Source organism: Euprymna scolopes, chromosome 14 (genome assembly GCF_053919585.1).
Source record: "Euprymna scolopes isolate OS-2025 chromosome 14, ASM5391958v1, whole genome shotgun sequence".
Lineage (NCBI taxonomy): Eukaryota > Metazoa > Mollusca > Cephalopoda > Sepiida > Sepiolidae > Euprymna > Euprymna scolopes.
The window spans coordinates 98,569,970-98,596,386 of record NC_136495.1 but is presented as its reverse complement, the minus strand read 5'-3'; the positions used below and the strand labels follow the sequence as shown (position 1 = coordinate 98,596,386).

The 26,417-nt window shown below is 35.8% G+C and overlaps 1 protein-coding gene across 1 annotated transcript in view; it reads left to right on the top strand.

Annotated features, from left to right (window-relative positions):
- The first annotated feature begins 17,742 nt into the window (after window positions 1–17,742).
- Window positions 17,743–26,417, top strand: part of LOC145293196 (uncharacterized) — a 421,398-nt gene continuing 412,723 nt past the window's right edge. The window contains exon 1 of the mRNA XM_080139696.1: window positions 17,743–19,224. Coding sequence (XP_079995822.1) covers window positions 18,021–19,224 — 1,204 coding nt within the window. The 5' untranslated portion in view covers window positions 17,743–18,020. The remainder of the gene's footprint in view (window positions 19,225–26,417) is intronic.

The following is a 26,417-nucleotide window of genomic DNA, read 5'->3' as shown; positions in this document are numbered from 1 at the left end:
GACAGCAGCAGCTAACAGAGGTAAACACGTGGTGGTTGAGGAAAGGGAGAGAGTTGTGGGAGGAGTAAGAAAATGCAAGGGACTGTTGACGATATGTACACACACTTAAAATTAAAGTTAACTTTAAATGAACTTAAACTAAATTTTTTTACTGCACTAATTTTTTTTTCTGTTTGTTGCTTTTGTTTGTTTTTTTGTATATTTTTATTTTTCACATCATTAGTTTTTATTTTTCTTCACTTTTTTTTCACTTTCTTTTGCCCGTTTAGCTGGATTCACAATACTTTCACTTTCCACAGATCTTTTGAATAAAAGCTTATCCAAGGAGGTTTGTGTCAGCCTCCCTTTCAAAATGTTACGGCAAGTGTCATTAAAAAAAAGCTGTAGCACGACCAGTAATCACTTTTTCCGGGTGTTTCTTTTTAACAAAAGCGGCAAATTCCTCCCATAGCCAACACCTCTTTAATCTCCTTTGTAGATGCCACCTTCTCCGGTTCATCCTCCTTCTTGTTGCTGATCTCTTGCAACACCTCCGTCTGCTGCATCATCTATAATCCCTTCAACTACTGTGTTGTCAGTTCCTTCTTGTGCTCTTGCACAAGCTTGTTATATCCCTCTTATCTATCTCTAGCTCCATAGACTTTCTGAGGGAAATAATCTCGTTCAACACTACCTTGAACTCAAGGTGGGGCTTGGACACTTTAAAATCTCTTTCAGCGGTGCAATCAGGCCACAATATTTCCAGGCAGAATTCAATGTGCATTCAATGATTTTCAGAACTATGTTAAAATATTCCTTCCAAAACTCACAAAAGGTTATCTGTGCTGTCTGTGATTTCAAAGCATCGCAGGAACAAATTCTTAGTGTACAGTTTTTTTAAGTTTGAGATCATCTGCTGATCCATGGGAAGAGGAAGAGCACTTAGATGAACTTAAAATCTTCCATTATATCATCTTCTCGGTCATAGGGGTGCGCGAGAACATTGTCCAGCACAAGCAACCATTTCAAGGGAAGTCCATTCTCCTGGAGATATTACTTCATTCACTCAATTCACCCATGAAAAACTGCCAGGTCACACATGCCTTTGCATCAGCCCTCCACATCACCTGTAGCCTCTCTTTTAAGACTTTATGAATCTTAAATACACGTGGGTTCTCTGTGTGATACAACAGCAGTGGCTTTACATTGCACTTATCACTAGCATTAGCACACAGTGTTAATATTATATGATCTTTCATGGGCTTGTGGCCCGGCAGCTTTTTCTCCTCAGTGCTGATGAATTTCCTGCGTAACATTTTTAAAAAAAAAAAGAAGGCCTGTCTCATCACATGTAAACACTTGCTACAGGACATAACCTCCTTTCAGAATTAGTGAAGTGAAGTGCTGCGTAAACTTGTTTGCAGGTTTGTTATCTGCACTCACTGCTTCGCCTTGCCTTACCACAGCTAGATGCCAGTCCTCTTCTTGAATTTCTCAAACCAGTCATGGCTGGCCTTGAAATCCACTCGTTTACCTGACAATGCCCCCCTCTGTTGACGCTGCCTCATGTTGTAGGTCCTTGTAGATGAAGAGCCCCTTCTTGGAAATTATGCTTTCTGTGGTGGTATCTCTTGCCAGCTCCTTGTTGCATATCTACAACAACAGAAATCTCTCCATCTCATCATGGGTGTCAGTCCTCAATTTCGGGTATTTTTAAGAAGTTTTTACAGATGTGATAAGTCAAATGAGAGATTTTCTTTTTTAATAATTTGTTTTGTATTTTTTTTTAAGTCCATAAATATTTTTTCAGAAGAAGAGTAACTTGTTGAGTAAGCATTAGAGATGCCCTGTTCGGAAAATAAAATGGACCCTGTGGAATTGAGTGCTTGAAAAAAAGCTGGTCACATGTGACGATTCCAAGCAGGAGGTAAGACTTGACTCAATTAATTAGAGACAGGTGTGGAGAGGATACGAGGATCCTTAAGGGTACCAGGGACCTATGAGAGTTGGTACCATAGACAAATCACATATTGTTTAATGAGGTGAGAGAAAAGTAAAATATACCCTAGGTACGTAAGAAGATATAATTTTATATTTTTTTAGAGATGCATGAATGCGGGATATCTCTCCTGGATCTTGGAGACTCTGATGGGAGAAAAGAAAAATCACAAAAATCGGGCCATAGCTAGAATTTAAGCGCAAATAGGAATCATGGCACAAAGTTGAGAGTTAATTAGTTAAGGGTGATATTCTCTAGATCTTCATCAAAATTCCAAGAGTCCAAGCAAGGAAATCCGAGTGAATCAGTGTGATAAAAAAAGGTATATCTTAAAATTTGGAAGCCAACCACGAAGATTAATTATGAGCTTTGAGATGTCCCGGAAAAGATAAGATAGTTAAAAAATGAAAACAAAGCCATACTTAATAGAACAACCGGGTAAAGGATATGATCAGGGCACTTTTGGACGAAAGGAGTCATCAATTTCGAAAGAGGTAAAGTGAGACCTCTAGTTTACGGCATAAGGGTGGCTGACGTGGATCAGGGGAGGAATACCCTACACCCAAAAAGTAATGTCAAGAAGATCAGAGAGGGTCTGATCTAATAATAATAAAAAAATAAAATAAATAATAATAATTGTGAAGTCAGTTGGAAAGGACTGACTAAAGGAGTTTTTTTTAGCCTGATCTTTCTTAGCCATGTGGTTGTGTGGATATAGAAAAAATGTACTAGAATTTAAAAATGCGTACATTTTTTGAAAATAAGGATAGAAAGAATGTTAGAGAATAGATTGAGAGAGAAAGAGGGAGGTGTGTAAATTATATTGAGACACGTTGACCAGAAGTCAGGATCAGCTGATCAGATTGTGTTTGAGTCATGTGATCAGGTTAGCTGAATCGTTGAGATTTGGTTTGGATTTAGAAGGCGACGGACGGATTCACAGACGTCTCCTCCCCTTCACTGGAGGTGGAGGACGGTGACGTGTACCACGAAAGCCAGAGATTCACTTTCTGTCCTTCTGCGAGATATCTGGAAAGTGAAATAAAAACTATAAAACCAATTCATCGTTTGGAGTGTAATGAATCTTCGTCCCCAAAACAGGTACCAGCCTCGCTCCAAGACGAGATAAATTCAGATGGACCAACATCTACGACGCAGAAGGTATGTCTAAAATACATATACAACACACACACAACAGTATATGAATAAATAGACAGAACAACTAGACGATCACACGATGTTAACTCTGATTAGACGATCACACACGATCCCCTTTATGATACAACAACGCAACAGATATTCACTTGGTCACTTGTCTTTAGTCGGATATTGGTAGCCACTATTGCTATTCAAGGTCAACAATGTTATGAATTATGATTACATTTTATTTTGTAATGTAGAAGATATAAACTTGGTCATGGGTGTTTTGTCTTAAGTCGGATTTTGAAAGCCCTTCTGCTATCCAAGGTGTACATAAGATCAACAATATCTATCTGTTCTATATAAATAAAACGGTAGATGCATGTAGGTATGGATGGATGGATGGATGGATGGATGGATGGATGGAGCTCAAGGATTGGTGTGGGTGTGTGTTAAAAGCACACAAATGCTCTAGCGTCATATATAGCTTCTCCCAATCTAATCATCCCCATGTGCATGTCGTGAGTTCTGCCATGCTAATGGGGCTCTGGTAAATGGCGAGTGTTCAGTGGCAAAAAACTGAATCCCCACTGCCTTATGGGATAAGGTTTTTGAACCAAAGGTTAAGGGTGAGGTAATCCTGACAGAAACCTTCAAAGGAGCTTAGGTCCTGTTGACTGCGGCATTAATGACCCACCGGTGTGTGGACCATGCTCTGGTGACCAGCTACCTAAGTCTCAGTCATGTGGTAAATGACATTAGCGGGGTAGGAGGAGCTCCTGTAAGCCATGGTGGAGGCAATCCTTCTAGGAGAGGACAGCTCTTACGAGAAATCTGCGGTCAAAGCAATTACCAGTCATCTTGCAATGGCTTATCACTGGGTTATTATTGCGGAGACTTACAGAGTGGCACTCGCATCATAAAAGCGTTTATCACTTTAATACAACGATGTACAGATCTTACTTGAGATCTATCTTTTATCTTTTTATATTTTTCTATCTCATCTTTATCTATCGTTCATTTCTATTGCAAATCCTATGGCGATGGAGGAGTGGCAATGTGTACAGACTTACCAGTTGGAGGTACACAGTCACACATCTGCACAGGGGTGACAGGAACCCTATCTTAACATCGTTGTTGTGCCTTCACATGACAGAGGCCAACTCCGGTGGGGGTTCCTGTGACTGAGCAGCTCTATTCGGGGAGAGCACTGCTCACCCAATGTCTTGGGAAAGTGCTAGAAAAGGTGCGCTAAAAATTCTGTCATAATATCACTGGTTAGTTTCCTGTGGCTAACGGTGGTTCATGTAAGCAGGAAGAAAACAAAAATGTATCTCCAAAAAGGAGTAAAACTCAATTTTTGATGTTGGAATGTATGCTCTCTTTTTGATAAAGCATCATCCAACCGTCCAGAGCGCAGGACAGCGCTTGTCACTGCAGAGCTACGGAGATTTGATATAGATATTGCTGCTCTGTCAGAGACCCGTCTCTCAGGAGAAGATCAAATGACAGATGTATCATCAGGCTACACTCTCTTCTGGATTGGTAAACCGGAGGGTATTCGTAGAAATGGTGGAGTCGGTTTTGCGATTAAAACATCCTTGGTTGATACTATGGAATTTCCTTCCAGTATCTGTGATCGCATCATGAAACTTCGTGTTCCTCTCTCACATAACAGATTCATCATTATTCTTTCGGTCTATGCACCAACCCTTCAAGCGAATGAAGATGACATCCTGTGTCTCTGCACTCTGTTGTTGCATCTACACCAATTAATGAAAAACTTGTTATTCTTGGTGATTTCAATGCCCGTGTTGGGAAAGACTATGAGACCTGGAGTCCTCTTGGCTGCTATGGTATTGGTACCATGAATGCTAATGGCCTTAAGCTACTAGAGCTCTGTTCAGAATTTAATCTTGCTATCTGTAACACTTTTTTCGCCATAAACTGAAGCACAAAGCTACTTGGATATACCCACGTTCAAAACATGGTCACCTAATTGACTTTATCATAACTTGAAAACGCAACCTTTGAGATGCATATACTGTTGGTGCCATGCGCAGTGCTGAATGTGACACTGACTACAAGTTGGCGAGAGGAAAGTTTAAGTTACGAATCTGGAAGAAAGTTCATTATAGTGGCGTTAAGGTTCCTAGCCATATTGATGTCGCCAAGTTAAAGTTGCCTGAAGTTCAAAAGAGTATGGTGGAAAAGCTCAATAATCTTGCATTTGATGGTACATTGGTGAATTTTAAAACTCGGGTTTATTTTGTTGGTGCTGAAGTTCTTGGCTTCAAGAGGGATAAGAACAAGGACTGGTTTGACAACAACAATCTTGAAATTAATCAGTTGCTGATGAATAAACAGACAATTTATGAATCTTTACTTCATGAAGATCATTCTGATCATACAACTAATTTACGACAATACAAAAAGGTCAAATCCACATTGCAACGTGAGCTAAGAAAAATGAAAAACCAATGGTGGATGAATATAATGGAGCAGATACAAAAGGCATTTGACACAAATAATTCGAAGGAATTTTACAGACTCCTGCGCCAAGTATTTGGGTCCTCCTACCTCTTCAATATCTCCCCTGATGTCGAACGATGGTTCTGTTCTCATTAAGGATCCAGAAAACATTTTGAAAAGATGGCAAGAGCACTTTACTGATGTGTTTCACAATCCCTCAGCAGTAGATGCTGATGCAATTGATAGCCTACCACAATGTGATATTATATTCAGAATGGATCGTTTGCCTAATCTAGTTGAAGTGCAGTTGGCTATCACACAAATCAGCAGTGGCAAGGCACCTGGTTTGGAACTTCTTTGGATTTGAGGTGTGAATATTGCTAATGCTATACTTGGTTTTGTTGAAGAAATCTGGGAAGGTGCTCCTGTTCCACAGGATTGGATTGATGGTGTCTTGGTGACTCTGTTTAAAGGAAAGGGACAAAAAAATGTTTGTGACCACTACCGTGGGATTATGCTTTTGGAAGCTGCTGGGAAAGTTCTCACACAACTTCTATTAAACAGGTTATTGGAGGATGTTTTTCCTAATGCTATTCCAGTCACAAAGTGGCTTTAGGTCTGGCAGAGGAACTATGGATATGATTTTTTCAGCCTGGCAGGTCCAGGAGAAATGCATTGAACAACAGATACCACTGTATCAAGTGTTTGTGGATCTAACCAAAGCATTTGGCACCATTAACAGGGATGCCCTCTGATTAATCTTAGAAAAAGTAGGGTGTCCACCAACCTTTGTTAGAATATTCAAAGAACTGCAGAGGGATATGGAAGCTCGAGTCTCGTTTAACAGAAAATTGTCTGATGAAATCCCAGTTAACAATGTGATATTCCTGCCTCTACTCTTTTCTCTATATATTTTGCTTCTCTACTTGCTCATGCATTTCGAGATTGGGATAGAGGTGTCATGTTAAAGTTTCGAACCACAGGTCGCATTTTCAATCTTAGAAGATTTAATACCAGAATCAAGCTGCATCATGTCAAGGAGTTACTGTATACAGACGATGCTGTTTTTTTGTCACGCACTGAGGCTGGTATGCCCTATATAATGGATAGCTTTGCTGACTCCTGCACTGCCTTTGGTCTAAGGATCAGTCTGTCTAAAACAAAGGTGATGTTCATTCCTGCACCGGGTCAGTCATATGTGCTAGACTGGGAGTAGTTGATTTATTTGTGTACCTTGGTAGTTCTCTCTCAAGGGATGGATGTCTCAACTGAAATCCACAGGCGAATTCAAAAGGCATCTGTAGCTTTTGGAATGTTGGAGAATAAAGTGTGGTCTGATTGTGGCATCACAGATAAGACTAAGATCTGTGTTTACAAGACCTGTGTGCTAACCACACTGTTGTATTCATCAGAGACATGGACATTGCATCAAAGGCACATTAAATGGCTTGAATGATTTCACCAAAAATGTTTGAGACATATCTTAAACATTAAGTGGCAAGCACAAGTACCCGATACTGAAGTCCTTGTGAAAGCATGTTGCTCTAGTGTTGAGACCCTTGTAATCAGATCTCACATGCATTGGGTGGGGCACTTGGTTCGAATGAAAGATTGTAGGCTGCTAAAACAAATTTTTTACAGGGAGCTGGAAAATGTCAAGCACCCTCAACACAAGCCTAGGAAGAGGTTCAGGGACTCTACAAAGAATAATTTGAAAGTCTTACCAATCGACATCGACACATGGGAAGAACTTACTCTGCAAACCCAAAGTGGCGAAAGCTAGTACATGAAAGTTGTGATGCTCTAGAGAAAAGAAAGCAGGCCCATAGCACTCTGAAGTGAGCTTCACAAAGGTTTAATTGATGGTCTTAACCATGACACACAGAGCTGGAAATGTGACACTTGTGAACGAGTGCTTTTGTCAAAAGCTGGCTACATCAACCACTTTAAGTCGCACAAAACTCTTGTTCAGGTCAACTTTGCACCTATTAGTCCAAACCAAACGATCAGTTTAATATGCAGCAAAGTTTGCATATCAAATGCTGGTTTGCGAAGACATGTGATTGTTCATAGGAATATCCTTCAATCTCCAGAGGAAGTCATCTCAGTGAAAATGGTTCAATTTGTATATCACATCTGCTTCAAGGTGTGCGAATCTGCGGCGGGAGTGCAGAGTCATCTGAGATGGCATGTACAAGATTGGGAGAACTCAATGTGATGGCAATCATCTGGAAAAATGCAGCAATCATCATATATGTATGTATGTATGTATATAAATATTTAACCAATAAACTCTTAAACTACTGCTCACATAATACTGAAATTAATATGAAATAGTAATCATACACCAAGGATGGTTTATAATGAGTAAAGTCTTTGTTTGGATGGATGAATAATGCATACAACAATAAGTTGAAATTAGAAATGTTCATTTTAACTTGATGACATATTTCTACTATATTACTACTGTGCATATACAAATTCCTTCAAAGTTTGACATCCTTTAATTTCAAATCTTTCTTATCTACCTGTTGATAGCTCAACTGGTAGGGACCGTGGCTTGTGCACTAAGCGTTTTGGTTTCAATTCTAGCTGATTGCACCCAAGCCATTTTTTAAACTTTTCAAATTGATACTATATATAAGGTACAATATAATATTCAATAGGGAATTGTCTCTGTAATAATAAATACAAAATTTACATGCATTAAAATATATTTAAGCATATTTTATGACTGGACAACAACATCAATCTGTTTTGTTATGCTATTTTATACAAGATAATTTACTCGGTGTTGCCAGGATTTATACATTTTTATACAAGAAAATCTACTCAGTTTTGCTTGATATAGAATGTGATAGATAGTCATCAAAAATTGTTCAATATCCAAAATATAGTAGTTATGTTCATATGCAACTTTATTTTTCTTTTCATTTTATACAGTCCTGGGTAACACCGTATAACCCTGTTAGTCTTCTATTATATAAACAAGTTGTCTGTGTATATGTGTTTGTATGTCCAACTAAAAAACTACAAAACAAACACCCGTAAAGTTGTTATATTCTTGATTGGTGTTGACCCACCCAAATGAATAATGTCTAAACTTTAGAAAAAATTACTCATTCTCTGAGGGTCAACTGGTCCAGGTTTCATCAAAAGGAAGAGGGGGGGGGGGCGGACTAATTTGGAAAGAAAATGCTGACTTATTACTTTAGGAATCTATTATGTAAATGAGAGAAATGGGCTGGGCAGATTAGAAAAAATAGGTTGGAGAGAGATAGAGAGAGGTAGTGAGCTAGAAGTTTTAATAGAAAATGTTATACTTTTACACTGGACAACACTGGGTAGCCCTGCTAGTCTATTATATAAAGGGCGAATGTCTGTTTGTATAGCCAGTTAAAACTTGAAAAATACAAAACAAACACCCATAAAGTTAGTTGATGTAACCCAGATGTATATCACAAAAAAAATTTTTTTTTTAATTCTGTCGATGTGATTGGTAGTGTCAGTCGTTGCTTCGGGAGCCTCTTCCTCGGCCGAGATGCCTGACTGGGCCGAAATGAGCTGTATTCATTTGGCTAGCGTGATGTTAGTGGTGTCAATCCTAATAAGACAAACAAATGACTCTAATTAATTTCAGAATGAAATTTATGCAATCAAAAGTAGATTGTGAGTTTGTTGATTCTATTTAAATTAATTTTGTCTAAAAGTAAAAGGTTAATTGCCTGTTTTGTTGATATATTTGAATTCCGACGTGCGTAGCGAAGTCGATGATAAAAAGAAAGGGATGGTGAATGTATTCACTGAACCCGGATATTGTTCCTATGTTAGCTCACATTAGCCAATTGCGTCCTTTGTTTTAAGTAAGGGAAGACGAAGAGAACAGCGAGAGCAAAGAAGCAAAGAAAAATGGAGGTGGGATTTTGAAACCGCGACAGACGTAACGTAAAAATGTACCAAGTTTAAAACGGAGCAAAATTCTCCGCAAGTTTTTCCATTCATCTTATTTTTTGTTTAATTTAAAAATAAAACATTTCCTTTATTTGTATTGTATGAGCATTGGAGTATAAATACCATAAAAATATTTTAAAACAAAAACATGAATACCTGTTTCTTGGGAAGAGTGTGTGTCGGGGGGGGGGAGTAATATTTACCAAAATCATAATAATATTTTGTTTAATCTAAATAATCTCTCAAAAATTCGAAAATAAAAAAATCATAATGACCGGGGATGGGAGGGGGGGGGGAGTGATCGAACTTTTCCCAAAGTAAAAAAATCACAAACTAATAATAATAATGGCAGTGAGGGGTTGGATGGGGGTGGGGGGCTAAAACTCGTAAATAAATAAAAACAATAATAACGGATAAGGGTGCAAAATTATAAAAAAACATTTCAAAACAAAAATTACACAGTTGAACAAGGACACTTTTTAGTAATTATTAGTAGTTTTTTTTAATTTGCAAAACAGAAAACATTGAAAAAATATAGAAAATCTTAATCTTGATATCCCTTTTTTACAAAGCTAAATTATAAATATAAAATATTTTTTACAAAACTAAATTATAAGTATATATATATATATATATATATATATATATATATATATATATATATATATATATATATAAATATTTTTTACAAAGCTAAATTATAAATATATATATATATATATATATATATATATATATATATATATATATATATATATATATATATATATATATATATTACTTATGTTCACCCCTTACTATCTAGGAAAGATTAACAAGATATTTGTTTATGTTACATTTAAACTTCTGCATATCAGTACAGCCAGGCAGGAAGAGAATTAGGGAATTCCAAAGTCTATCAGTTCGAGGGAAGAAACTATTAGAATAGAAAGCTTTCTGGCATTTAGGGACATCAACAGTGAAAGGGTGAGATCTTATTGCTAAGTGGGTTTGTCGGGGATATGTATGTCAAGGGGGTACAAGTGTAATGAGTTCGTCAGAACACATGCCATTAAAATATTTGTAAAACAGGCACAGTGATGCAACATTGTGGTGATGGGACAGGGGCTGGAACTTAGTTGATAATGTGGGACCAATTAGATTAACAATTCTTTTTTGGACCCTATCTAAGAGGGAGAGACTAGTGGTAGATGCACCAGCCCAGATGTGGCAACGATACTCCATGCATGGGTGAATAGTGGCCTTGTAGAGGTACAGGATATTCTCAGGTGTGAGTAGTCTTCTAGCTCGATAGAGGGAACCCACCTTCTTTGCAGCAACCTTTGAAATGCCATCTATGTATGTATGTATGTATGTATGTATGTATGTATGTATGTATTCATATTGCCTGCAAGTGTTAGACCAAGGAGTTTGAAGGTAAAATTCTCAGGTAGGGTGTTATTTGTCATGGATATAGACAGTTGGAGAGGCGTCTTGTAATTGTTAAAGGAGAGCAGCTTAGTTTTACTAGCATTAAATGTTACCATCCATTTTTGGCCCCATTCCACTATAGTCTGGAGATCATTTTCTAACGATTCTGCCATTGTCTTAGATTTATGTATATCATCTTCTGTTATAGAGTGTTGTATCATCAGCAAATATACCCATCTCAGACACAATATTATCAGGGAAGTCGTTTATGAATATCAGGAATAATAATGACCCAAGGATCAACCCCTGAGGCACTCCCACATTAATGTTATGCTGCTTGGATGTACGTCTGTCAATGACAACCTGTATGCTTCTATTGTCTAAGAAGGATCTAATTATATTTAGTATACGTCCAGTTATACTTTATGATTTAATTTTCATTAGCAGCCCTTTGTGCCAGACTTTGTCAAAGGCCTTGGATATATCAAGGGTTATAGTCCTGGCTTCGCCCGCCTTATCTAGTACATGGCAAATGTGTTTAGAGATGACTGTTAAAATATCTGCAGTAGAACGACATTGCCTGAATCCATGCTGTCAGAGAGATTTGCTTTTTCGAGGTGGTGAACTAGTGTTTGATTAATTAAGGTCTCAAAGATTTTAGTGAAGAGGTGGAGGAGATTAATGGGGCGATAATTGAGAGAGTCTGTTCTTTCACCAGAATTCTTGTACACTGGTTCCACAGAGGCCATCTTCTAGCTATCAGGGAAGCAAGATTCAGCAAGGCATTTATTGTAGAGTTTGGAAAGTATGCTAAGCTGAACATTTCTTAATTAGCATAGCAGGGATGAGATCAGGCTCACACGCCTTTGAGGAGTCTGTTTTTTATGATATCACGGACATAAGAAAGGGTGATTTTTATATCATCTAATGTGGCTTCCACATAGGTAAATTTGGAAGGGAGTTATTTGTTGGCTCTAAGGTGGAGTTGGAGGCGAATCGCCAGACTAGCAGTTCCATCTTCTCCATTGCTGTGCATGCAACGTTCTAGTTGTTGCTCAGTAGAGGAATTACTGATTGCCCTTTATTCACTACACTATTATAGATTTTCTAGAAATCACAAGTTCCTATCTTTTGCGATTCAATGCATTCTCTGATTATATCAGTATGCTTTCTTTTGGCTGTTGCTATTTCACTCTTACAATGATTTCTAGCATCTACGAATTTTTGCCTATTTGTATTTGAATTATGATGTAGAAACCGGCAGAATGCATACTGTCTTTGTGCAATAACAGCTGCACAATCTGCAGTGAACCATTGGATTTGCTATAATACTTCCGTGTGGGAACATGTGCTTCAATTTCCGCTTTGCACCATTCAGTTGTCTCATTGCCACAATGTTCAGCAGGATGAGAGAAGATATAGGTCCCTGGGGCATCTCGGATGTGTTCTCTAATGGCTTCCCAGTCAGCCCTGTTGTAGTACCTTGTTGTTTTCAGCAATGGTTCCTCACCTTGAGGTTGGGATTTAAATGTGATGTCAACTGATACCACTAGGTGATCTGTGTTTCAAGTGGACTGTGGGTATTAGTCACACAATCCTTAGGTACTGTAGTGAGAAATAGGTCTAGAAATGAAGCCTACTGAGGTTCATGATTTGGTAAGCGGGTTGGGAACATTACTGTCTGTGTGAGGAAATGGGCTATAGAGGAGGTATAAGTAGAGTGTCCAGCTGCATCTGTGTAACCTGAGAAACCAAGCCAATTTTTATGATGGACATTAAAGTCACCAAACACATGTATTTGGTCATTACCATCTAAAGGAGAGTGCTGCATCTATACTAGCAGAGACATGAGCGATTCAGGTACAATCCTGATTTGAGGGAGAACGGTATAGAAAATATAAGTAACTAATGCAGTGATGAAATGTTAGTCGAAAGCACATAAAAGCCTGGTCATCAGATTCAAGATTTGTCTCTCTAGTTGTGGTGCTACTCTGGGAAGGTGCTACTCTGGGAAGGTGCTCCATGCCTGTGCACATCTGTCCGAGTCTTTACAGCAAAAAGGGAGGTATCCTTTCATGTTAACATAGTTAGAGGGAATTGAAGAGTGTAAGTTTGTTTCACTTAATGCTAAGATATCCGGAGAGTTTACTAAAAGGTAAAACTCTACCTCATCTAGATTACCTCTAAGCCCACAGATACTTGTGAAAACAAGCCTCAAGGGTGGAGGAGAATTAGTTTTGTTTGAGTGGTTGTCTGGTTTTCTCGTGGTATTTGTTTGGGTTGTCCTTTCATTATGTTTTTGTTTAATGTCAGGTTAGGGGAAGAGTGTTGAGCAAAGTGAGTCAGTTTTGATACCAAGTATACACACACACATGGTCCGTTAGCTAAGTCTTCTCTAGAAAGTTGTGGCCTCATGAAACCCCACCAGAGATAACAGCAGAATCTCTTTCCATGCACGACATGGCACTACAACTATCCTGATTTTATATAACTTATGATAGAGCAGCCACTGTAAGCACAACCAAAGAGTTAGGGCTCATGTACTGTCAGTCTGAAATAGCAGCCAGACAAACTGTCAATCAGATACCCTCTATCTCTCAAACAAGACCTGTCCAAACAAGTCGAGTGATCACAAGTGGCATGCAAGCAAACCTAATTTGCTCAGTTTCTGAGAGAAAAGGAGAATTTTAAAATAGTGAATAGGGAATAGGGGAACGGTGTTCAATGTCCTAGTCAGGAAATGAGGCCAAGCACAGGGTGGCTCAGGTGAGTTCCTGGTATTGTACCTCTGCGCCTGACTAATAGACTAATAGAAGGAGTGTGAAAGCCTATCTACTCTTTAAAAAAATATTAACTTTCAAATTCTTTTTTTTTTACTTACACATTAATGAACCCTCTAAACAACTTTTGTTTTTAATATAAAATAAAACACTTTGTTTCATTAATTAAACAAATATTTATTTTTCATAGATATCTAAACTTTTTATTAATTATTAGATATGGTATGGTTTTAATTTATGAAAAAAAATGTTTTTTTTTACATCAGGAAATAATAAAGTATAATATTATTATTTCCTACAATTTATGTCTGATTAAATTCTTTTTTTATTATATTAAAGACAGATATGCGCTGAAAATTCTATTTGCATATGTTTGTCATTGAATTTCAAAAAAGTGGGCTACCACACTGCTACATGATCATAATGCTTTGAGATCAGGATAAGCTCAGAACAGTTCAACAAATTGATGCAATTGTGTCAACAGAGATACCTGGAACTAGAGCCTCGTAATTTAGTTAAGTCTTTAACAGTACATGGTTCAATCTCATTGTAACTGTTTGATTATATGATAAGAAGTATCTTACTGATGTGTGTTTTTTAAATTTTCAACTACCGTGGAATTTCCATGGGTTCTGCTAGTCATAATAATAGTCATAAAATTTAGGTTACGTTTCCTGGGACCAACAATACAACAGTTAGTGATGGTATTTTAAGCAGAATGTGGGTTACAAGTTTCTCCAATGTTCCAGCAATATGTTTTTCAGACATTGGTATTAGTAAAATAGTATTTCATAACTCGAAGTACAAATATTTTTTTAATGATTTTCTTTTCTTTTTTTTAAAAAACTTTTATTCACTCTAAATAAAGCACATTGCCATTGAAATTTAAGGGGATACTGTGAATTATGGGCCCATACCTATAGAGCATTCTTAGTAGGGAGTTGCCCTATGAAATGTTTGTTCAGATTATATTTAAACTTCTACATGTTGGTGCAGTCAGGGAAACAAGAGACAAAGATGGAATTCCAAAGGTTAACATTTCAAGGAAAGAAGCTATTAAAATAGAAGGCTTCCTGGTATTTGGGGATCTTTATAGTGATTTTGCTGATTATCAGATCGTTTGAGTTTATTCACATCAAAGAAGCATCAGTACAGCAAGTTCATCAGAGCAGATTTCATTAAAATACAGTGTAACCCGGATATAAGAGACTTCTTCAGTTCATTCAGTTCTCTTATATCCGGATCATACTTATACCTGGTTTCTTATATCCAGATTACACTGTACATTGATGCAGGCTCTAATTTGGGACCAGAGAAAATCTCTCTTATATCTGCGATTCTCAGTCAGGTTTCTTATATCCGGGTTTACACTGTACTTGTAAAAGAAGCACAATGATGCAACATTGCAGCGATGGGAGGGTGACTGGAGCTTATTCCCATCTAAAAATGACGTTACAGAGGGAACTTTTCTAACCAATTTTGGCAAATAACAAACAGGGTCCTGAATAGAAGTGTGTGCTCTATCCCAACCATCATCAATGGATCTGAAATAATCTCATCAGCATCGGACAAAGCCAAAAACTTTGCAGCTAATTCTACCTTATGCAATCAGGGTTGCCAACCCCCTGTATTTCCTCCTGTGTCTGAAAACATGCTATGCGACATACAAATATCTATGCGTGATGTTGCCAAGCTAATCAAAAACCTCGATTCTAGTAAAGCAACTGGCTCTGATGGCATTCCTATTATGGTGCTCAAAAAGCTTCAACCAAAACTAGCCCCCATACTTACAAAGCTATTTAAGCATTGTCTTAAGGAGAATTGCTTCCCAACACCCTGGAAAACCTCATCAGTATGCCTCATATTTAAAAATTTAGGTGATCGCTCATCGGCCTCTCAATACAGACCAATCAGTCTCCTGTGCGTTATGAGTTAGTTGCTAGAATCTGTGTTAAATAGAAAAATAGTCAACCACCTCAGCAAAAATAACCTCCTCACTGACATGCAATATGGCTTCCGTTCTGCTAGATCTACAGCTGATGTATTAACAGTTATATCTCATAGGATTAGCTAATCTCTCGGTGGAGGCTTCCTTTCAAAGGTAATTGCTCTTGACATATCAAAGGTTTTTGATAGGGTGTGGCATAAAGGACTACTCCACAAAATCTCCAGCTACGGTATAGCTGGAAACATCTTTTCAATTATTAAATCATTTCTCTCTGATAGTTTCATAAGAGTAGTGGTTGATGGGAAGAAATCTGAAGCTCACAGCATTAATGCTGGAGTCCCTCAGGGATCCATCCTGGGCCCAACTCTCTTTCTGATCTACATCACTGATCTCCCAAATCACATTCTAAGATCATTTGTAGACATTTATGCTGACAACACTACCATCTATGGCAAAACTTCAAAGGTCGTAAATGACCAAGTTCTCTCTGATTCTCTCTTCTCTGATCTTGAGCAGCTGTTGCAATGGGGAAAGAGGTGGCTGGTGAATTTTAATGTATCTAAGACGAAACTTCTATCTTTCCATCATTAACGCTCTGATCCCCATCTGGCATCAATTGAAATGAATGGCTCTCATCTTGAGGAGGCTCCATGTTTTGACAAGCTTCTAGGTTTGACCTTTACTCCTGAATGAGATGGAACACATACATCAAATTCATTGCCAGGGCTGCTGGGAAAATGGTGGGATTTTTCTATCATTCCAGTAAATATCTCACTGCTGATGCAATTCTCTACATGTATAAGAGCCAAGTGCGTTCAAGGATGGAGTACTGTTGCCACGTTACAAGCCTGTCTCTGCTTTATCATTAATTTCACCGCAAGTGCTCATCTGAGCTCCAATCTATGGTCCCCCTGGCCTGACTTTCATGAAAAACACTTGTCTATTTGAAACCACTATCAATAATTTCACCCACTCTTTATCTGTGCCTAAACCTAAATGTAGATTCCATGAACAAAGCTTCTTTCTTAGAACTGCACGCCTGTGGAACTCTGTTCCATTTTCTTGCTTTCAAACTGACTACAATATGGTTGTCTTCAAGTCCAATGTGAACAAATTCTTGATGAGTCATCCCCTTAAGTAATCCAATTTATCAAATTTCTACTACTATCGATGACTGACATGTTCCCCTTGACCATTGTACACTCATTAACTCTTATCCTCGAGTGGCCCTCGAGCCTTGATAAGTGGTGACTCTTTGTAAAAAAAACCCTCATACCTCTCTCTCATCTATCTTCTATAACATGTTTTATTATTATTATTATTATTATTATTATTATTATTATTATTATTATTATACAAATATACTTTGCATTCAATTTTTTGTTTGAAGTGAATATTTTAGGAAATTTTTTTGCAACGCTAAAATAGGACATTACGGTAAAAGCCATTTTAAAGGTAAAAATTACCCCTGTATAGATGAGGAGAGATAAGTAAATCTAGAGAAAGAAGAGAGTTAAGATAATTCCCTTCGTATCCTATTTTTTTAGGCGGAATATTCACCGGTCACGTGAGAGTTGCCATTTTTTCTCGATGATGGCCACAAAGTGGGTGTTCAATTTAGTAGAACGTTATAATTGAAAACTGAGGCCCAATGATGAAAGTCATAATTTTTTTTCAATGTTTTTTAATCTAAAAGTTAACTTTGTAATCGATAAGATTAACAGGAAAAAAGTAATAAAAAAAAAAGGAAATGTATAAATTGTGGAATTTAGAAGAGGCAATCTCGAAGAAGTTCATCTTAATTGTTATTTATTTTATACGTCATAAGAATCATATGGCCTCTGTTTTTATAACAATAATAATTATCTTAATAATAATAACAAATGTTTGTTGTTGAGCGATTAGCTATTAGTCGACTGGAAGCGCAATGAATGATGTCATACGAAATGTGGTGTCTCTCTGCGCCTACTACTTTCACGCTAAGTTAGTTGCTGCTGCTCCTATGTCTGTCGACCTCCTCCTACTCCGACCATTACTTGTAATCTCAGGAGGAAATCTCGCGTGGTTTAGGTTAAAGAGGAAAATAGAGAAAGATTAATTTTTAGACAGAGGAAGTGTGAGAGTGAGAGGAGAAGAAAACAAAAAAGATAGAGAAAGAGGGAGGAGAATAACTGTGAGATAGATAGAGCTGATGTAATGGCTGTCGTCATGTTCTGACGGGAACGGTAGCGAGTTGTGTGTAGGGAGGGAAGGAAGATTCGTCGGTGTTATTTAAAAAAGAGAAAGTAGTAGTTTATGCAAAAAAGAAAAGAAAGAATTGAGTGAGAGAGAAAATATAGAAATGGACCGTGAAAAGAACGAAGTTGATGACGATAGAAGCATTAGTAAGAAAGAGGACCAGTCAACAACGAGTTCGTCCACTGTTCAGGAGGGCAGTACGAGTACTCGTTCCCCAGCAGGAGCTACACTTCCCTCTATCGCCGTCCCGAAAGGAAAAGAAGTAATAGAAAAGAAAGAACCTAATTCTGTTTCTTCTTCTTTTTCTTGCCACACAAAAACAACAACAATCTCTTGTTATTCCAATGTTGTTGAGAAAGCAGCTGAGGGCAATAAGCAGGAGAGCGAAGAAAAAGAGGAGAAACACCCGTTCGTGTCTGCTAAAAAAGCGGACACAACTCGTGTTGCCTCTTCCACGACAACCACCAAAACAACAACAACAAAAGATGACGATAGGAAAATTCAAAACAAAATAGCAATGTCTTCTACTTCTAAAAATATCAATAATAATACGACCATGAGTGACCACAGCTTGAGTTTGCCAACATGCAAGCAAGACGATAATACAAATACTACTTACGATACTACCAGCAACTCAGAACTAACCCTAAATAAAGAGGATTTAGATGTTTGCAGGGAAGAAAAAGTATTAGACGAATCAATTGATACAAACAAGACGAGCAATTCTTCGTCCCAACTATTGTCTATTACTTTACAACCAAATCAACAAGTTAAAGAAAGCCAGGCTATCTCGTGTGAGAGAAATACAGAAAATATTATTGTTGGTAGTACAAGTGCCGTTAGTGTTAGTACGCCAACAGCAACTATTTCTAAAAACAACAACAGTAACCAGTACGCTAAAATGGACATTGTTGTTTCTGAGAGTGAAACCTTGGCGGACGTCCTTAATAAAGATGATGCGCCACAATCAAAACACGGTTCCGTACCGCCGACAACAACCCAAGAAAATACAAAGGTTGGTCCTAAAGAGGATAAAAATGCCGCCGCTTCTTCGGTCGTTGTTATTGGTGAAGAAAGAGTACAAAATAAATCCGAAACGGAGAGTTCATCGTCTATTAGTATCGTGGCCAATACTAAAGATACAAGTGGAGTACTAAAAAAAGAAGTTGCCCAGCTAGGAAAAACCACCTGCCCAAAAGAACCACCCGAAAGAATTGGATCATCTGACGATATTCATCATTCTGAGAACGAAGGAAATATACGTTGTAGTAGTACTAATAATACCAGTGATGACAATAATCAACAAGGTAAGTATTTTAATGATAATCTTGATTTAAAAAAAAAAAAAAAAGAAAAAGAAAAAAAGTGTGTGTATATATATTCGGACCCCCTATTCTTGGGTGTTATATTCACAAAAAGATCGGAGGCTATATCGACCGAAACGTTATGACTATAAACTATCAGGTTGAGAAAAGAAATAATTAATAAATGGTTAAACTCTTTATTTTTTTATATACACTTAGTCTCTAAATTATTTTTATGCCTTTTTATATAAAAAATATTTCAATCAATACCTGCTTATTTTATATATTTATTTATTTTACGAAAATATGCACTTAAAAGAAACGGTTCTCCCTTTTTTTTTTCTTACTGGATGAGAAAGTGCTTCTACAGAAGTTGAACCAAACCCACTTTTGGCGAATTAAATCTAAAAATTAGGTTAGAGTTAAATAACAAAACCGTTCAAATTTTGTCGTAGTACTATATTTTTATTTCGTTTTGTTGTTACAATATTTGTATTTTCGGTACTCATGCAGAGAGGATCCGTGCTGAAATAATGTTATTATTTAAAAAGCCATTCTTAACATGGAGAGGGGAGGGTGTTTTTTACCTATTCTGTACTTTAACCTTACAATTCAATGAAAAACATAATAAAACTTTAATTAAACGTGGGAATACGGTTTAAAAAAAAAAAATAGCGCGGCGGATCACTCTCTACAGTAGCACCGTAATACCGTATTGTTAAACTATTTAAGAAATAAACAAAAAAAACAAAAAAAACTAACACTTTTCCGCCTGTCTCTCTGTAAACGAAATATTCCTACCTTGCAGCACAGCCACGCAATAAAAACGTAAACAAGAAACATACATTAGTTTAAGGGCGTTAATTATTTACAATGAAACTGATTTCGACATTATTTCAAAACTTTGTACTAAAATTATATCATTTTCTCAAATTAAAAAATTTTGGTGCATATGCAAATAGGTTTTGTACTATTTTCTTTTTTTTGTTGTTAGATACAAAAGTTACAAACACCCTCCCCGTGTTAATAACGTGTTTCTAAATGTTATTTCAGCTTGGCAAACGCACTCTGTATAATCAGCACCCATGCATTCGATTTATGGATAAAATTAGTTTTATATTTAATTAAAATTTTTTTATATTTTGCTTTACTCTGGCCAGAGAAAAAGGTACAAAAGATTAAATTTTAATTTAAATAATTTTGGTACTTATGCACTTATTGTAGCGTGCTGAAATAGCGTTATTTAGAAAGCCTTTCTTAACATGGGGTGGGGAGGGTGTTTTGTAATTATTCTGTACTTCCACCTAACAATTTAAGTTTCTTATTCCTCAAAAAATCATTACAAGCATGACTTTTCCAGGTTTTCAAGGATGCTGAAAATTAATATAACATTTAATTGGCGCAGAGAAATAGTTTTCATGATATAAAGAAATTACGGTATTTTTTTTTTTTTTTTTTTTTTTAACGAACTACCCCCTCCTTCCCCAGCGTATTATAAGTACCCCAACCACTCCATGTTAACAACGGCTTTCGAAATATACACCCCCCCAACCTCCCCATGTTAAGAACGGATTTCGAGGTTGGTGTTTATTCTGAAAGCCGTTTTTAACATGGGGAGAGGTTGGGTGTTTTTATAATACGCTGCGCTGCGGCTGCGGCACGTCGTAAACGTTTACCGAAATTACTTTTTCAAAAAGTAGGAATCACTTTTCTATAGAAATTTAAGGAAAATGAGCACCCACTTTCTGTCCACCTAGTGATAATATTGGGGGGGGGCTGCCAGAACGCTTCTTTTTTTTTTGTTTTTTTTTTTTTTTGGTAAATTTTTACTTACTTTCCACCTTTTTAAAATGACGAGTTTTACAAGTTTTCGGGTATGCTGAAAACTAACATCAACTTAAAATTTTCCGCAAACGAGTAGTTTTCCGAATATTAAGCAAAGTAATTCTTTGTTATCAGTGGTGACTGGTGGACTGGTGGCCATTTCTGCATGCGCAAGTACACGCATATATTTGATGCACGCATCAAAAATATGCGCGCTTGCGCGTACAGAAATGGCCATCATCACTGATAACATAAGGAATTACCTTGCTTAATATCCGGAAAACTACTTGTTTGCAACAACTTTAAAGATGATGTTCATTTAAAATCTATTTATTTTTAAAATGAAGACAATATTTTAAGAAATAGAAAATAAAAATTAAAGATGAAAGTAAAATCTCCCAGGCAACACCGGGCAGATATTTAGATAGTTGTTCGTCCTATAATAATTGACGAGTTAAAACTAATGTATTTTCTCTCGGTATATAAAACAAAATCCCACTATAAAAATTGGTTTCATTTTCTGGGACATTTTTAGTCACTCTTCGTTGTAAAGTTTTTTTTTTTTGTTTTTTTCCTCCTAAAATTGAGTTTATTTTTGATTCACAATTTTCTATACCTTTTATTATTCACATCCCAAATCAGTTCGCCGAGAGTCTATGCCATTGGTGAGTTGGCTTGTTCTCTGTCGATTCTGTGTAGTTCTAGGGGGTCCAAACTCGCAGGCTTTACTTTCTCAATATTTGATAAAGGGTTAGTCTCAAGCTAATTGCTTAGGGCATCTGAGATGCCCTAAAAAAAAAAATGCCTAGGCAGCCCGTTCGACATTACATGATAGAGATGCCCGGCATCTCTATCATGTAATGTCGAACGGGCTGCCTAGGCATTTTTTTTTTTTTTTTGTAAACCTCCAGTCACAAGCATCGTATACGACGGTCACACCTGAGTACTCTTCCTTCAGGACGTTGGCTTCATCCCCTAATCTCACTTTCCTGATCTTGTGTCACATCGCCTCGCCGTTGAAGGTTGCTAAAAAAAAAAAAAAAATACTACGTTTCGATCGATGTAACCTACGACTTTCGCGTTTGTCTTTTCAAACTCTGGGACCAAGTTGGAAAAAAAAAAATCACCTGAAGGTAAACATTGAAAATATAACTCCAAATAATAGAACTTACCAATCCTCATTTTAAAAATTCCTGAACATTTTTACTCTTTATTTCCGTCACCCTTCGAATTGCATTATTTTTTTTTTATTTCGTTTTCATGAAAAAGGTACAAACAAAAAATGCGGTTTAGTTGAATATCCTCATTTTATAAAATCTAAAAATATTTCAACAATAACTTTCTCTTTACTAGCGTTTTATTTCTTTAAAAAAATTTTTTCACTTTGATCCTAACCGGAACCGTAATGCTGACGACATCTTATTTACCTAACAGGCATGACGTATGTAGTTATACCCCCGCTCTTAAAAAATGCAACAAAAAAACGCTTCTCATGTACGCTTTCTCTTGTTTTATAAAAAAAAGAAAAACAGGTGTCTCATCTTCATAATCTCATTTTGATACTTGTGCAAGCAATGCATTTTTACTGCGTTAAAAATGGTTTTATTTAGAAAGTCATTCTTAACATTGGAGGGTGTTTTATTTTTACCTAAAAATTTAATTAATTTTTACCTAACAATATTTATTTATTTTTGTAATGTTTAAACTGCCTTTAAAGATAGCATGAAAGAATTTAATTCTTATAAGTTAAGATTCTTTTACCCACCGGGATAAGCTTTTGTTGTTTAAACTCATTTTAAAGCGAGTATTTGGAACGCAAGTAGTGCTGTGAGCGTTTAAGTTAAAACGAAAACAAAGATAGCAACATGCTGCCACCTTTTAGAGTCTCTAGAATTGCTCAAAACTCGAAAATGAATAAAAAAAAAATACTGGTAATGATCGACAAATAAACATCACTGACATTTGTTGAATGGATTTCCATCAGTGTTGTTTTCACCACCTTTTCGTTTGGTTGTCTATTGTAAAACCTGTCCACAAATGGGCGCTTCTGCAGTATGCTGACGACGGCCATTGGCGATAACTCCAATTTCTTCTTGGTCAAATAACACTGCAAATAAATAAACAATTTTTTCCAAACAGAAAAATATTTGAAAACCAAAACATTTATTGTATGAAAATATAAGTTGTAAAAACATTCATTTAAAAGTCTGCGTAAGAAAATATAATTTTAATAAAACAATTTTAGGCGCTTCTACACTATTGGGACGAAATTTCGGAAATCGTAATACTGAATTTCACATGAAAACAATGGTATTCCTCGTATTAAGATGGTTATATCCAAAAAAATTACGAAAATCGATAAGGTAGAAAATAATAGAAGTTGATGAAAACGATCGTAAGACACTATTCAAAAGGGAGGTAATTTTCCGTTTTGATTTAAACAAGATGGCGGCAATTTTTCACTTGTTAACACGATTAAAGTTTTGTTTAATAATCCAGTAATATTCAGGTTATTTCGACTGCATAATTTGGAAGCTACTATTGTAACTTATTAGAACTGACAAAAAAAAAAAAAATAGTTGAAACCATTGTTTTTTTTATTTATTTTTTTTTTTTTTTATCTGAAAACTTCATTATTTGCTACTTTGTAATCTCGTCCTAATTCCGTAGAGGCGCCGGATTTTGTAATGGACGCAACATTGGATTTTTATAAAGTATTTTTTTTTTTTTTTTTTTTTTTTTTTTTCAAACGAATAATTTAAATGAAATTTTTTTTTTTTTTTTCGAATTAAAGCAACTTTGAAGAGTTAACAAATTAATAATTTAAATGAAACATTTTTCCGAATTCAAGCAACATTGGATTTTTTTCCGAAACATTGTCCCTTGTTATTTGACAGAGGCGACAGTTTAGTGAAACATACAAAAAATTTTTAAAAAATGGCCGCCGTCCACATACTGCAGAAGTGCCCACAAATGTTAACATAACTATTTTTATTTTTCTCTGAACCCTCCACTCGGCAATATGTCTACATCCGGACAATGCCGTCGTCGTACAGCTAGTTTTTTTTTTTTGTTTGTTTTTTTACTCGACCGATGTAAGTAGAAACTTATTTATACTAGTCGTGATTTACACCAAAATAATAAATACGCATTTTCGGGGAATGAGACTACAATATTTAAAACTCAACTAGTCACATTTTTACCTTGTGGTTCTGGTTCATACTTTCATTTCGCATCATCGCACGTTCTCATAATTTTTTATTGGCTTACTTTTAAACATCGATTTCATGTGAACCGAACCAATATTCGGTACTTGTACAGTTTAATAAAAACATTAAAAAATGAAAATATCGAAAAAAAAGTTATATCGTACGTATCCGTTTTGGACTGAAGTTCTCCGAAAAAAACGTTCACTTTAATTTGATCGAGTATTTATTTTTTTACAACGGAAAAACACGTTTTTATGACAGCGCGCTGAAGGTAGCCATGTTTGGATTTTTAGAACACGCCACGGGGAGATAACTAAGTTTAAAGTGCCGACACCCCTCCCCCCATCTTAAATGATAGCCTTTCTTAAAAATCGAAACATGACTATCTTTTGGTCGGTATCATAACAAATTGGTTTTTCGCTGTTAAAAAACAAAAAAAACAAAAAAAAAACTACTTAATTGAGTGAAATTGAAGTTTCGGAGAACTTCATTCCATAACGGATACGTACAATATAACATTTTTTTTTTTTTTTCGATATTTTCATTTTTTTAATGTCTTGATTAAACTGTACAAGTACTCAATATTCTACTTATTTTATATTAAAATCTTGATGCCAAATTGTACAAATTAGATGTCTAGATTAGTGAAATGAATAAAAACTTCAGTACTAGTGCAAGAAGGGCCAGTGAGTGCACTTATTGATTTGCCCTATTTTTTAAATAGTATTTTCAAATTTAATTAAAGTTTTGATCTTTTTTTTTAAATTAAATTGTAAGATTAAAGTACAGAATAAGTACAAAACACCCTCCTCCCCTTCCCATGTTAAGAATGACTTTCGTATCAAGGCTTCTGGCTTCGCACACTAATAAAATAAAACAACTCTTTTCCTGTTATTTTATTTCGTATTTCGTTAAAAATGCTTTAAATTTGTTACAGTACCATTTCCGTTAGTTCTACAGTTTACGGACCGTGCTGAGCTGAAATAATAACGTTATTATTTAGGAAACTATTTCTTAACATGAGGAGGAGGGGTCTTAACTAGACTTTACTTTCACATAATTTAATACAAAAAAATAAATTGTAAAAATTTAAATTGAAAGTTCGGTACTTATACACTTTTGTAAAATTCTATTTAAAAATAATAATTTAAAAAAAAAAAAAAGCACGGACCGTAAACTGCAGAAGTACTACATTTTCTTTTTTATAAAATAAAGTCTGGCAAAATCATCTTCAAAAATCCGAAAAAATTAAAAACTGATTATTTTTCTTGCTTGGTCAAACAAAACTAGTCAATGAAATTTGACAAATCGCGTTCAAACCTAAATTCCCAAATCTATATCAAATATTTTAGAAAATCAAACTGCATTTGAATTTAATGATTACCTAATATAATGGATTTGGATTAGTGTTCTTCGGAAATAACTTAATCTGAACTATTTTTGTATTTTATTCTATTTAAAAGATGTAGATAATAAAACTTTAGTCGTGTTTGTATAAATGTAAAACTTTGGTTATAATTTAAAATAAATAAATAAATAAATAAATAAAAGCGAAAAAAAAATAAAATAACTTTTCGGTTCGATGGTTACGTTTTCAGCGTTCTAATTATTTTTCCAGGAAGATTCATTTTGGAGTTTAAAATTACATTGCAAAGGTAAATGATTATTCATGAAGATTTAATTTAATATCGAATTTTTTAATAACTTAGTATTTTGTTCGGTTAGTTAAGTTTAATATTAGAGAAAAAAAAATACTCGAATGGGAGAGGAAAACAGGCGATTAGACACAAATTTAAAAAGTAAATATGCAAAAAAAGAAAAGTTCTTAGAAAATCGATATAAAATTAAAATTTTAAGAGTGTTTATACTTATGCAGAAATGCAAAATACCGATCGTGCTGAAATAACGTTATTGTTTAGAAAATCATTCTCGGGGCGGGGACATTTTATAACTATTCTGTACTATGAAATCCTATAAAAAAAAAAAAATAAAAAAAAAAAGCAAGGTCCGTATTCTGCATGTTTTTTGAATGTTTTTACTTTGTACATCTGTAATTTCAGAACTATGAATCGAATAGCGGTAAACGGGATCCGAGCCCCCCTCCCTTTTCTTTTAAATGAGAATGGAAACATACACAACCAGTTTTTCTTCATTAAAAACGTT